Below are 12,829 nucleotides of genomic sequence, written 5' to 3'. Positions count from 1 at the left end.
ATCAAGACTGCTGTCTATTCCTAAAAGTATAAGTGAAGGAGTTAAGTTAATTTCTATTGTTAGAAATCTTTTAAGGAATATTTCAATTTCATCTTGGGTTGTTTTTAAGTGTGGACAGGTAGCTAACATGTGCACTAAATCAGCCTGAGTACTATCGCATCTCGGACATGTAGTACCCGCTGTTGCTCCCCACTGTGCCAACCTAGATGGGGTATAGTATAGGAAATACAGCGTTTTAAAATGCTGTGCCTGGAGTGATGCTGTGCATGATAATTTCTGCCCTAGTTCCAGAGATCTATGGAAACTTTCCTTCTCTATACCTACTTTTTGTACCCATTTATCTTCAAATTTTCCCAGGTCATCTGCTTGATGCTCTATTAGTTCGGAATAGAATCTTTTAATAGTGCAATCCACACCAGCCTGTATAGTATCCAGAATTGAGTTTGATGCAAATCCCACCGGCCCTCCAGTTTTAGTCAAAATAAAACTTCTAATTTGCAAGTATTTAAAATAATGGCTGTTGTCTAGCCCATATACTGCTTGTAAATTATTGAACTGCATTAGCCCATTTGCTCCCATCAGATCACCCAGTCTGTTGATCTCATGTTTTCCCCATTCCGAGAACACTGCCCCTGAGAATATATCCCCAGGAAAGCCAGGGTTATTATTCAACCTTGTATAAGCATTATATTTGCCTAAGCCAAATTTTTTTGAAAAAGAAAACCAGATCTTATATGCTGCTATAACCGTTTTGAATTTAACTCTCTTAAAATAACTATACTCTGTATAGTTCAACATACAGTTTTCCGCATGATCCCCCAGTACTTATGAGTAAATTGCTAGCGTCCCTAACTCAGAGTAGCCTTCACTCTCTGCTCCCCCAAGCAAACATGTCATGTATTGAAGGCAGGCTGCCCAGTAATAGAATTTTAGATCCGGTAAGGCCCACCCCCCTCGTGCCCTCGGTAGTGCCATATATCTAAGCGCCCTTCGAGTCTTCCAGTGTGCCCAGACGAAACGGTTTATCATATGTTCCAAAAGTTTAAACCATTTCCCTTCAAACAATAGAGGTATAGCCCTGAATAAATATAAAAACTTTGGGAGAAAAATCATTTTGACTATGTTAGTCCTGCCTACTATTGAAAAATGTATGTTGTTAAGTCTATCTAAATCCTTCTTAGCTTTATTTATTATTGGTGATATATTTAATTCCACAAGATTGTCCAGGTATGGAGTTATTATTACCCCTAAATAAACTCCGCTGTGGACCACCAGGGAGTCAGTACAATCTATCTTGTTGTTTTTAATAATTTGTGTTTTTGCAGTGTTAAGTGCATAACCAGACACTTCACCAAATACTTGTGCTTCTAGCTCTACCAACTCTATAGACTCCGTGGGACTAGATGTTACAATTGCCACATCATCAGCGTAGGCCAATATTTTGCAGGGGCCCCTGCCGGTCTCAACTGGGGAAATATTATCGTTTAGTTCTATGCGCCTTATGTATGGGTCCATATAAAGGGCGAATAAAAGCAGGGAGCAGGGACACCCCTGTCGTGTACCTCTCTTTATCTGGAAAGATGATGTAAACCCCCCATTTACTTTTATACGAGCAGTTGGTTCTGCGTATAGTATCTGCAAGGCCTTCACCGTTCCCTCCCCCAATCCTACCCTTCTCAGAATAAACCATAGAAAGTCCCAGGAGACCCGGTCGAAAGCTTTTTCAGCATCCAGTAACATTACTGCGAGCGGGTCTCCTGTGACTTCTGCGATATCAAACAAAGTGATAACCTTTCGTGTATGGTGCGTAGTGCCCCTCCCTGGTATAAACCCGTGCTGGTTAATACTAACCAAAGTTTCGATTACTTTTGCAATTCTCAGCTTGATTCCAGTGGCATGAAGAGCACAGGACTCACGTCTGAACATACCGGTTCCACTCGGGGTGACAAATGCAAAAACAACAGTTGATGGACAGAATGCAGAACAATGTCATACATTCACCCCAGTACAGAGAGCTGGGCCTAAATCCATTGTTTTTCTGCTCACCATGCCATTCCCCATGGGAACAGTCTAGCCCGAACCGCCAAGCCAGGTCCTCCCTGGACTGGAAATAGGCATCCTAGGACCGGTTTCGGGCTTTTAGCCCTCATCAGCCAGGATAGCATGATTCCAGTGGCATAGAGAGCACGGGTCTCACGTCTGAGCATACCCGTCCCACGCGGGGTGACAAATGCAAAAACAATAGTTGATGGACAGAATGCAGAACAATGTCATACATTCACCCCAGTTCAGAGATCTGGGCCTAAATCCATTGTTGTTTTGCTCACCCTGCTATTCCAGTTTGAACCCAGCCATATGCAAACCAGTCTTGACCCTGTGCCCCATGGGAACAGTCCAGCCCGAACTGCCAAGCCAGGTCCTCCCTGGACTGGAAACAAGCATCCTGGGACCGGTCTCGGTCTTTCAGCCCTCATCAGCCAGGATAGCTTTATTCCAGTGGCATGCAGAGCACGGGACTCACGTCTGAGCATACCCGTCCCACTCGGGGTGACAAATTCAAAAACAACAGTTGATGGACAGAATGCAGAACAATGTCATACTCTCACCCCAGTACAGAGATCTAGGACTAAATCCATCGTTTTTTTTGCTCACCATGCCATTCCAGTTTGAACGCAACCATATGCAAATCAGTCCTGAACCTGTGCCCCATGGGAACAGTCCAGCCAGAACTGCCAAGCCAGGTCCTCCCTGGACTGGAAACAAGCATCCTAGGACCGGTTTCGGGCTTTCAGCCCTCGTCAGCCAGGATAGCTTGATTCCAGTGACATGGAGAGCACAGGACTCACGTCTGAGCATACCCGTCCCTCTTGAGGTGACGAATGCAAAAACAACAGTTGATGGACAGAATGCAAAACAATGTCATACATTCACCCCAGTACAGAGATCTGGGCCTAAATCCATCGTTTTTTGCTCACCATGCCATTTCAGTTTGAACCCAGCGATATGCAAATCAGTCCTGACCCTGTGCCCCATGGGAACAGTCCAGTCCGAACTGCCAAGCCAGGTCCTCCCTGGACTGGAAACAAGCATCCTAGGACCGGTTTCGGGATTTTAGCCCTCGTCAGCCAGGATAGCTTAATTCCAGTGGCATGGAGAGCACGGGACTCACGTCTGAGCATACCCGTCCCACTCGGTGTGTCAAATGCAAAAACAACAGTTGATGGACAGAATACAGAACAATGTCATACATTCACCCCAGTACAGAGATCTGGGCCTAATTCCATCGTTTTTTTGCTCACCATGCCTTTCCAGTTTGAACCCAGCCATATGCAAATCAGTCCTGCCCCTGTGCCCCATGGGAACAGTCCAGTCTGAACTGCCATGCCAGGTCCTCCCGGACTGGAAACAAATATCCTATGACCGGTTTTGGGCTTTCAGCCCTCACCAGCCATGATAGCTTGATTCCAGTGCCATGGAGAGCAAGGGACTCAAGTCTGAGCATACCCGTCCCACTCAGGGTGACAAATTCAAAAACAACAGTTGATGGACAGAATGCAGAACAATGTCATACACTCACACCAGTACAGAGATCTGGGCCTTAATCCATCATTTTTTGCTCACCATGCCATTCCAGTTTGAACCCAGCCAACTGCAAATCAGTCTTGACCCTGTGCCCCAGAGTAACAGTCCAGCCCGAACTGCCAAGCCAGGTCCTCCCTGGACTGGAAACAAGCATCCTAGGACCGGTTTTGGGCTTTCAGCCCTCGTCAGCCAGGATAGCTTGATTCCAGTGGCATGGAGAGCAAGGGACTCACGTCTGAGCATTCCCATCCCACTCGGGGTGACAAATGCCAAAACAACAGTTGATGGACAGAAAGCATAACAATGTCATACATTCATCCCAGTACAGAAATCTGGGCCTGGATCCATCGTTTTTTTCCTCACCATGCCATTCCAGTTTAAACCCAGCGATATGCAAATAAGTCCTGACCCTGTGCCCCATGGGAACATTCCGGCCCTAAAGGCCAAGCCAGGTCCTCCCTGGACTTTGAAACAAGCATCCTAGGACCAGTTTCGGGATTTCAGCCCTCGTCAGCCAGGATAGCTTGATTCCAGTGGCATGGAGAGCACGGGACTCACGTCTGAGCATCCCCGTCCCACTCGGTGTGTCAAATGCAAAAACAACAGTTGATGGACAGAATGCAGAACAATGTCATACATTCACCCCAGTACAGAGATCTGGGCCTAATTCCATCGCCTTTTTCACTCACCATGCCATTCCAGTTTGAACCCAGCCATATGCAAATCAGTCCTGACCCTGTGCCCCATGGGAACAGTCCAGTCCGAACTGCCAAGCCAGGTCCTCCCTGGACTGGAAACAAGCATCCTAGGACCGGTTTCGGGATTTCAGCCCTCGTCAGCCAGGATAGCGTGATTCCAGTGGCATAGAGAGCACGGGTCTCACGTCTGAGCATACCCGTCCCACGCGGGGTGACAAATGCAAAAACAATAGTTGATGGACAGAATGCAGAACAATGTCATACATTCACCCCAGTTCAGAGATCGGGGCCTAAATCCATTGTTGTTTTGCTCACCCTGCCATTCCAGTTTGAACCCAGCCATATGCAAACTAGTCTTGACCCTGTGCCCCATGGGAACAGTCCAGCCCGAACTGCCAAGCCAGGTCCTCCCTGGACTGGAAACAAGCATCCTGGGACCGGTTTCGGTCTTTCAGCCCTCATCAGCCAGGATAGCTTGATTCCAGTGGCATGCAGAGCACGGGACTCACGTCTGAGCATACCCGTCCCACTCGGGGTGACAAATTCAAAAACAACAGTTGATGGACAGAATGCAGAACAATGTCATACATTCACCCCAGTACAGAGATCTAGGACTAAATCCATCGGTTTTTTTGCTCACCATGCCATTCCAGTTTGAACCCAACCATATGCAAATCAGTCCTGAACCTGTGCCCCATGGAAACAGTCCAGCCCGAACTGCCAAGCCAGGTCCTCCCTGGACTGCAAACAAGCATCCTAGGACCGGTTTTGGGCTTTCAGCCCTCACCAGCCATGATAGCTTGATTCCAGTGCCATGGAGAGCAAGGGACTCAAGTCTGAGCATACCCGTCCCACTCAGGTTGACAAATTCAAAAACAACAGTTGATGGACAGAATGCAGAACAATGTCATACATTCACACCAGTACAGAGATCTGGGCCTTAATCCATCATTTTTTGCTCACCATGCCATTCCAGTTTGAACCCAGCCAAATGCAAATCAGTCTTGACCCTGTGCCCCAGAGTAACAGTCCAGCCCAAACTGCCAAGCCAGGTCCTCCCTGGACTGGAAACAAGCATCCTAGGACCGGTTTTGGGCTTTCAGCCCTCGTCAGCCAGGATAGCTTGATTCCAGTTGCATGGAGAGCAAGGGACTCACGTCTGAGCATTCCCATCCCACTCGGGGTGACAAATGCCAAAACAACAGTTGATGGACAGAAAGCATAACAATGTCATACATTCATCCCAGTACAGAAATCTGGGCCTAGATCCATCGTTTTTTTCCTCACCATGCCATTCCAGTTTAAACCCAGCGATATGCAAATAAGTCCTGACCCTGTGCCCCATGGGAACATTCCGACCATAACGGCCAAGCCAGGTCCTCCCTGGACTTTGAAACAAGCATCCTAGGACCAGTTTCGGGATTTCAGCCCTCGTCAGCCAGGATAGCTTGATTCCAGGGGCATGGAGAGCACGAGACTCACGTCTGAGCATACCTGTCCCACTCGGTGTGTCAAATGCAAAAACAACAGTTGATGGACAGAATGCAGAACAATGTCATACATTCACCCCAGTACAGAGATCTGGGTCTAATTCCATCGCCTTTTTCACTCACCATGCCATTCCAGTTTGAACCCAGCTATATGCAAATCAGTCCTGACCCTGTGCCCCATGGGAACAGTCCCCCGAACTGCCAAGCCAGGTCCTCCGAGGTTAGCCTGGTGAATTAGGTTAGCTTACTCTTTTTATATCCCATTCGTATTTCACCATTCCATGTTTGTTATAAGCTATCCCTACCTTTCCCAATGCTTTTTCTTTTTTATAAATGGTGTTGCTCTTGCTCTGGTCTCTTTGTCCTTGCTTACATCTGTATGCTAATCATAGTTCTCAATACCAGAGGTTGCCAGTGTTTCCTAGAGCTTGTTAATTCACAAGGTTTTACTTGGAGTTCTTCTTCTATCTGGTGTCTCCCACAAGGCTGCTTGAATAACTGACCATAGCCGTACGGTAATCTCCTTTGCATTACAGATAAATTACTTTCCCCGGTCAGAGCACAATATTATTTAGGCAGCCTGTCCATTTTTAATCTGCCTTCTAGTGCCCTGCGGCCTTTGTTGATGCTATCTTATCAGATGATCTAAGATAAATCACTTAGACAGGAACAGAGATGGTGTTTTTGTTTACGGAGTTTTAAGTAGCACAAACTTGACCTGAAGTTTTTGGGTATCAGAGCGCTTTACATAGCACCAGTTGCGTTACATGAGGACACATTCATTTTTGTTAGGCACAGGGAGATTAAGTGATTTGCCCAGAATCACAGGATGTTCAGCTTCATTGCTGAGACTCGATAACAGTTCCCCAGATTCGAGTTTGACCTGCCTAGCCCTTAGGCCAACTACTCTCCCAAGGAGAAACACACTGGGACACATTACATCATATGTTCTTTAGGTTCTAACAGCAAACAAATGAGCATAGTCAGTAATAGGGCTTTGTATCAAAATGTATGGATTCCAGTGAATTTACAAAACATATAGTTATTTTTTTTAAATTAAGTATCAATACAGAAAGAAAACATAATGTTAGTCTGAATGAACAGTAAATCAGTATAGTGAATTAGCATAAGGGTGAAACAGTTCTAGCAAAGTTTGACATGAAATTGAGTCTCAGTAAAAAGCATAGGAATTTGTAAGTCAAAATCAATGAGTTAGGACAAACCAGAGTGACTCACCTTCAAATATTCCAGCTTTTACAGACAAATTAGTTATAGAAGTTAACGGAAATGGCATAGTCACCATAAAGTGAGGAAAACTAAATAAATAACATTTCCGAATTATACGTCACATATTGTCATCAGTCTAGCACTATCCCCTAACTGAAATTAAATGTACCCAATAAATGTACCCAGTTCTAACCTAATGTCATCGAATGCGGCAGTACAAATCTAGTTACAGAAAAGATGGAAGTGTTGTAATAAATAAATCCACAGTATGAATGGCAAGAAGAGCTTTGGATGTGGCAAAAGGCTTTCTCTGGAGGAGTTCTTCAAGAACAGCTTGTCAACACAGAACATCAGCACTTATTACTTGTAATATCAGAATGAGAAATACAATTACACATCAGTTCTGCACTGGAAAACAATATGGAGTTGAGTCTCATGTAGGGTCCAATTGTTCAACACATTTCAAAGGTGCAGTGTTTTCGTGTTAGTGCAGAAATGTTCAAAATATTCAGCACACATTTTGCCAAATGAAAATCAACTCTTACACCTTCCTCCTTTTCCTCGTACTGCACAATGAAAAATGTCCTAGCTAACGTACAGGAAAGTTTCAATTCTATTAAGGAAGCGGAGGCGAGGATTAGACTGTCACTTTCTCCTTTATTTTTCTCCAGCAGCCATTAAAAAGGGATCAACACTCAACAAAGCTACATTTCCCATGAGCATCAGGGAAAATGGAAACAGAAAATGTCTCTGCAACTGTCCAATCCCAGTCCAGGGCTTCCCAATATCCTTCCCTGCTGGCACTCTATCCTCCTCTTTCTTCCTGCGACACTGCCACAGATTATTCATCCGTTACTCCTGTTACTCCTTGTTGCCCGTGTCAGAACCTATGGTACAAACAGAGTACGTAAGGCACCAAGAAATGAACACCCAATCTCATCAGTCAGCAAGATAATCAACATATGAGCAGTACAAGATCCATGAACAGAACAGTGAAAAGAAGAATGTCATAACCCGTCACATCACAAAAGGAAACTGCATCATAAAGATTTTACTTACTGTCCCAACGTAGTAATTCTGGGCGGGTTCGAATAAAGACAGGGTGGGCTAATCCTCGCCTCCGCCTCCTTAATAGAAATGAAACTTTCCTGTACGTTAGCTAGGAAATCTTTCATTCTATGTCAGGAGCGGAGGCTTCTGATTAGGCTAGTTCAAAGCTTATTCACCACCAGTGAAGCCAGAGACGCTACTGGCTTAAAGTAAAATCTCTTGAAGGTGGAGTCTGAAGACCAATCTGCCGCTTTCAGAATGTCTTCCAGGCGAGCCCCCAGGGAATATGCCGTGGACGCCATTGCTCCCCTCACAGAATGGGCTCCAAACCAAGAAATATCTATGCCAGCTTCCTGCATAACCCATCGCACCCATCGCGCAATAGTTGGGGATGAAACCGCCCTGTGTGGTTTAGTAAGAGCAATAAACAGCTGTTTGACACCCTGTGGGCGTATATCAATCGTTGCCACTTCATAGGCCTTTAGTGCCCTGACCACACATAGTTTCGGGACTTCCGGGAATGCAGGATACGAGATAGACTGGGAATCTCCCTTGGTACGCCTAGAGATATGGAAGGTAACCCCATCCGGGGTCAAGGTACGACCTGAAAGGTCCAAGGCTCTCACATCTGAGACCCTGCGACTAAAGATCAGACAAAGAAGCATTGTAAGCTTCGCTGAAATCTGCTTCCTCGACAGGTATTTATTGGATGGCCACTCTCGAAATAAGTTAAGGAGCTTATTTACATCCCATAACACTGAATAGCGGGGTTCCGGGGGAACTGATAACCTAATCCCTCGCAGTAGTTTACAGACCAGAGGGTGTTCCCCTATCGGATGGTTCTCCAACGGGATATGCCCTGCCGATATGGCAGACCTAAAGGTATTGATAGATCTGTACGCTAAGCCGTCCTTTGCTAGGGAGGCTAAAAAATTAAGGACGTGGACAATGTCTGCCCCCACTGGATCAATCTGCAATCGCAGACACCAACTACTCCACCGAGACCATGCTGATCGGTACCTCTTGTTGGTACTGTCTGCCCAGGATTTGGCCAACAGTGTGGCAGCGTCCTCCAAAAGTCCCGGGACTTGCCAGCGTTGCCTGTAACCCGCCAGGCCATCAGACACAGGTTGCCTGTCGTCAGGAGGTGATGAGGATCCCCTTGAGGATTCTTGAGGAGATCTGGAACGCGGAGTAGAGGGATTGGAAAATCCCAGGAAAGTTCCATCAGAACCGGAAACCAGGCTTGTGACCTCCAGATCGGGGTGATCACCACCAGATCTGCCTGGTGTCTCCGTACTTGGGAGGACACTCTCATGATCATCGCAAAGGGAGGGAACGCGTAGCCCCTCTCCATGCTCCAATCCTGCAGAAACGCATCTATCGCCGCTGCTTCCGGATCTGGTCGCCAACTGAAATAACGCTCCAGCTGGGCGTCCAGACGGGAAGCAAAGAGGTCCACAGTGAACGGACCCCATTTGTCCTGAATCGCCTTGAACACATCCGGACGAAGTTGCCATAGGCTGGCGCCCCTCCAATGACGAGACCACCAGTCCGCCACCTGATTGGCTGAGCCTGGAAGGTGCTCCGCCGTCAGGGATATTTCGTTGGATAGGCAATACACCCAAAGAGTCCGAGAAAGATCTGATAAGGCCCTGGGCCTGGTTCCTCCCAGGTGGTTGATGTAGCGCATCGCCGCCACGTTGTCCATCTTTAGAAGGACACAGCACTGAACTCTGTCTTTCGTCCAACACCACTGCAAACGACCCCGCCATCAACTCCAAACAGTTGATGTGGAGATCTCGTTCTGCGGATGACCATACTCCGCCTGTAGAAACAGCGCCGCAACGCGCTCCCCAGCCCAGGCCGCTGGCCTCCGACTCTATCACCAAGTCTGGTTTGGAGCCGAAGATCGCCCGACCGTTGCAGGCATCCATATGTTCGATCCACCATCGAAGCTCCGTCCTGGCTTCTTCCGTAAGGGGAACGACCTGGGAGTAGGTGAGACCTTTGCGGAGATGAAACGCTTTGAGGCGTTGAAGGGCCCGGTAATGAAGGGGTCCCGGGAAGATCTCCTGAATGGATAACGATAAGAGACCCACGACCCTGGCTAGGTGACGCAACAGGATCGTTGGGCGTGCCAGGGTGCATCTCAACTTGTGCCTGATCCTGGAAAGTTTCCGAGAAGGCAGGGACAATGTGGCCTCCACTGAGTCTATCAGAAAACATAGGAACTGCATTCTCCTGGATGGGATTAGGTCCGACTTGGTTTCGTTGATTATGAACCCCAAGGATTCTAGGAGGTTGACCGCCCTCTGAAGGTGGGACAGCAATGTCCGTGGGCATTGATGCAGGAGGAGCATGTCGTCCAGGTAAATTATCAGACGGATGCCCTCCGTAAGCAAGCGCTTCACCACCGGTTTCAGCACCTTGGTGAAACACCACGGCGCGGACGACGGTCCAAAAGGAAGGGAGACAAACTCGTAGGTCTGTTGACCCCACTGAAACTGAAGGAAATGTCTGTGGGGAGCGAAGATAGGAATCGTGAGGTAGGCATCCTTCAGGTCCAACTGGACCATCCAGTCCCCCTCCTGAAGCAGATCCCGCAGGAGGGGAATGCCCTCCATCTTGAAATGGCGGTAATTGAGCCAGCCATTCAACTCTTTGAGGTTTATCACAGGGCGATAGCCCCCGTCCTGCTTCTCCACAATGAAAATATTGCTGAGGAAACCCCGCGGGTGCATTATCGTCTGCACAATGGCCCCCTTTCGCAGGAGATCCGCGACTTCCCTGTCTATCAGAGCGCGTTGGTCCTGCATGAAGCTGATAGGTCTGGGACGAACGGGCTGCCTGGGGAGTCCTGAGTATTCTATTTGGAACCCACCGACGGTCTGTAAGACCCAAGCGTCGGAGGTGAGTGAAGACCATGCCTGAAGAAAAAACTGGAGTCTGCCCCCCACTTTTAGGCCTGTAACATTCTGGAGCCTCACCTTTGTGATTATTGCAGCCACCGTCTCCTCTGCCTCTTCCAGCACGACGGCGGGGATAGCCTCTGGTGTGGTAGAAATTCACGAATTTGTCGGGGTCCTGGTATTGACCTCGGTGAGAGTCACCTTGTTTATAGGATCCTCTGTTGTAGGGTCTGCCAGACGAGCGGCCCCTTCCATGACTGGCTGCGCCAAAAACACGTGGCGTGAAGATTCGTTTGACGGACGTCTGGGCCTTGTCCAAAGAGTTGAAGATATTCACGAATTTGCCCAGCTCCTTTACGAACGGGTCTCCGAAGAGGTTACCCTCCGCCATCGGACCTGCCTCGGATGTGGCTAGCTCTCCCAATTTCGGGTCAATCTTGATTAAAATAGACCTTCTTCTCTCCGTTGAAATGGCCACGTTTGCATTACCTAGGAAGATTATCGCTCTCTGTGCCCAACCGGAAAGGATCTCCGGTGAGATCAAGGATCCCAAGGCCTTGGCGTCCTCGGCCATATCCAAAATTTTAGCCAACAGCCCGGCCGTGTCCAGAAGTTTGTCTTGACAGGCCCGCCAAGAACGGTCGATGCCCTTCTTGAGGTCCTTCACAAATTTAGTGAGGAAGGTAGACATTTTGAGATCTATCCCAGGGGTTACCGTTACCTTACCCTCCAAGGTAGGGCGCGGGCACTCTGCCTGAAGGCAACTACGCACCTCCTGGTCCAAAGGTTTGCGAAGCCTAGCTGCCATATAGGCCGCCACCTTAGGAGCGGGAACCCAGTGCGACGAGCGTGGATGAAGCAGCTTGTCAGGATTAAGCATGTCAGAACTGGGATCAGAGCCGGACTCCTGAGTGGGCTGTACGGGGAGCCACAAATTATCTGGGTCCCAATCGCCATCCGAGGTTTGGGGTGACTCATCCGGGTCGACGGTGGCCGCGTCGTCCATGCCGTCCCCCAAAGCACCAGACGGTGCCTCCTTTGAGGTGGAAGGGGTATCCGCTGTCTTCACATCTAGAAAGGCTTTCTTTAGCCTCGAAAAGGCGTCAGAGTCGACCCCCGCGTCCGCCGGGCGCTTTCTCTTGGGGTCAGTGGATTCCGCCGATGGTTGGCTCTGAGGCACAGGGTGCGCCTGCCCCGAAAGGTCAGTCCTTTGCCCGGGGTGCTGGCTTTGTGCCTGTAGCTGGTCAATCTTCTTCTCTAGGGGTGCAACCACCCGCGACACTGCTTTAAGAATGGAAGAGTCCATAACCTGACAGAAGTAGTCATCCACTGGCAGGTACATGACCTGCTGCTTCTCTTCCTCTTCATAGTATTCTTCATACTCCATTGCGCTCCTGCGTCACGCCAAGAAGCCAATGTAAACAGGGGTTAAAGGTAGGGCAGAACCCCGAAGCAATCTTATTTCTTCCCACCGAAGCGGGGTGAATAGGTATAAGGTGGGACCAACAACCTCCGCTATGAGGCACCACGTGTGGACCTGCCCGGGCCGGTCCCGAAGACTCAATCAATATCCTACCCGCCTTGCGGGTGTTCAGGCTCCGGGCAGGGGCTCTGTTCTGAAAAGCCTTAGTGCTGCTCGAATTCTCTCAATTTCAACCACACCAGTCTTCCCCCGCGGTGCGCGAGTCCGTTGAGCCGCCTCTCCCGACGCGAGTAGAAAGCGGAACTCGACGACTCGCGCCCAACGGGGGGTAAGCTCCTCAGAGCGTCAGCGAGGCAAGCGCGTTCCCCTAGCGGCGGGAGGCCGCCCGCGCACACAGCCTGAAGAGAACAAAACTCCGCGAGAAAGGACCTGAAAACGCGCCCGCGG

General features: G+C 48.7%; 1 protein-coding gene and 1 pseudogene across 1 annotated transcript; both read right to left on the bottom strand.

Moving 5' to 3' along the window:
• Window positions 1–8,208: 8,208 nt before the first annotated feature.
• On the bottom strand, window positions 8,209–10,674 carry LOC147725946 (uncharacterized; annotated as a pseudogene).
• A 47-nt stretch (window positions 10,675–10,721) lies between these two features.
• LOC147725945 (uncharacterized) lies at window positions 10,722–12,346 on the bottom strand. Its single transcript, XM_086963400.1, has 2 exons — window positions 11,038–12,346; window positions 10,722–10,768 (listed from the first exon to the last, which is right to left on the bottom strand). The coding sequence occupies exons 1-2, from the start codon at window positions 12,344–12,346 to the stop codon at window positions 10,722–10,724; spliced, it is 1,356 nt and encodes a 451-aa protein (XP_086819526.1).
• Window positions 12,347–12,829: the final 483 nt, after the last annotated feature.

Source organism: Lissotriton vulgaris, chromosome 3_1 (genome assembly GCF_964263255.1).
Source record: "Lissotriton vulgaris chromosome 3_1, aLisVul1.2, whole genome shotgun sequence".
Classification (NCBI taxonomy): domain Eukaryota; kingdom Metazoa; phylum Chordata; class Amphibia; order Caudata; family Salamandridae; genus Lissotriton; species Lissotriton vulgaris.
This window is presented reverse-complemented; position numbering and strand designations above follow the sequence as displayed.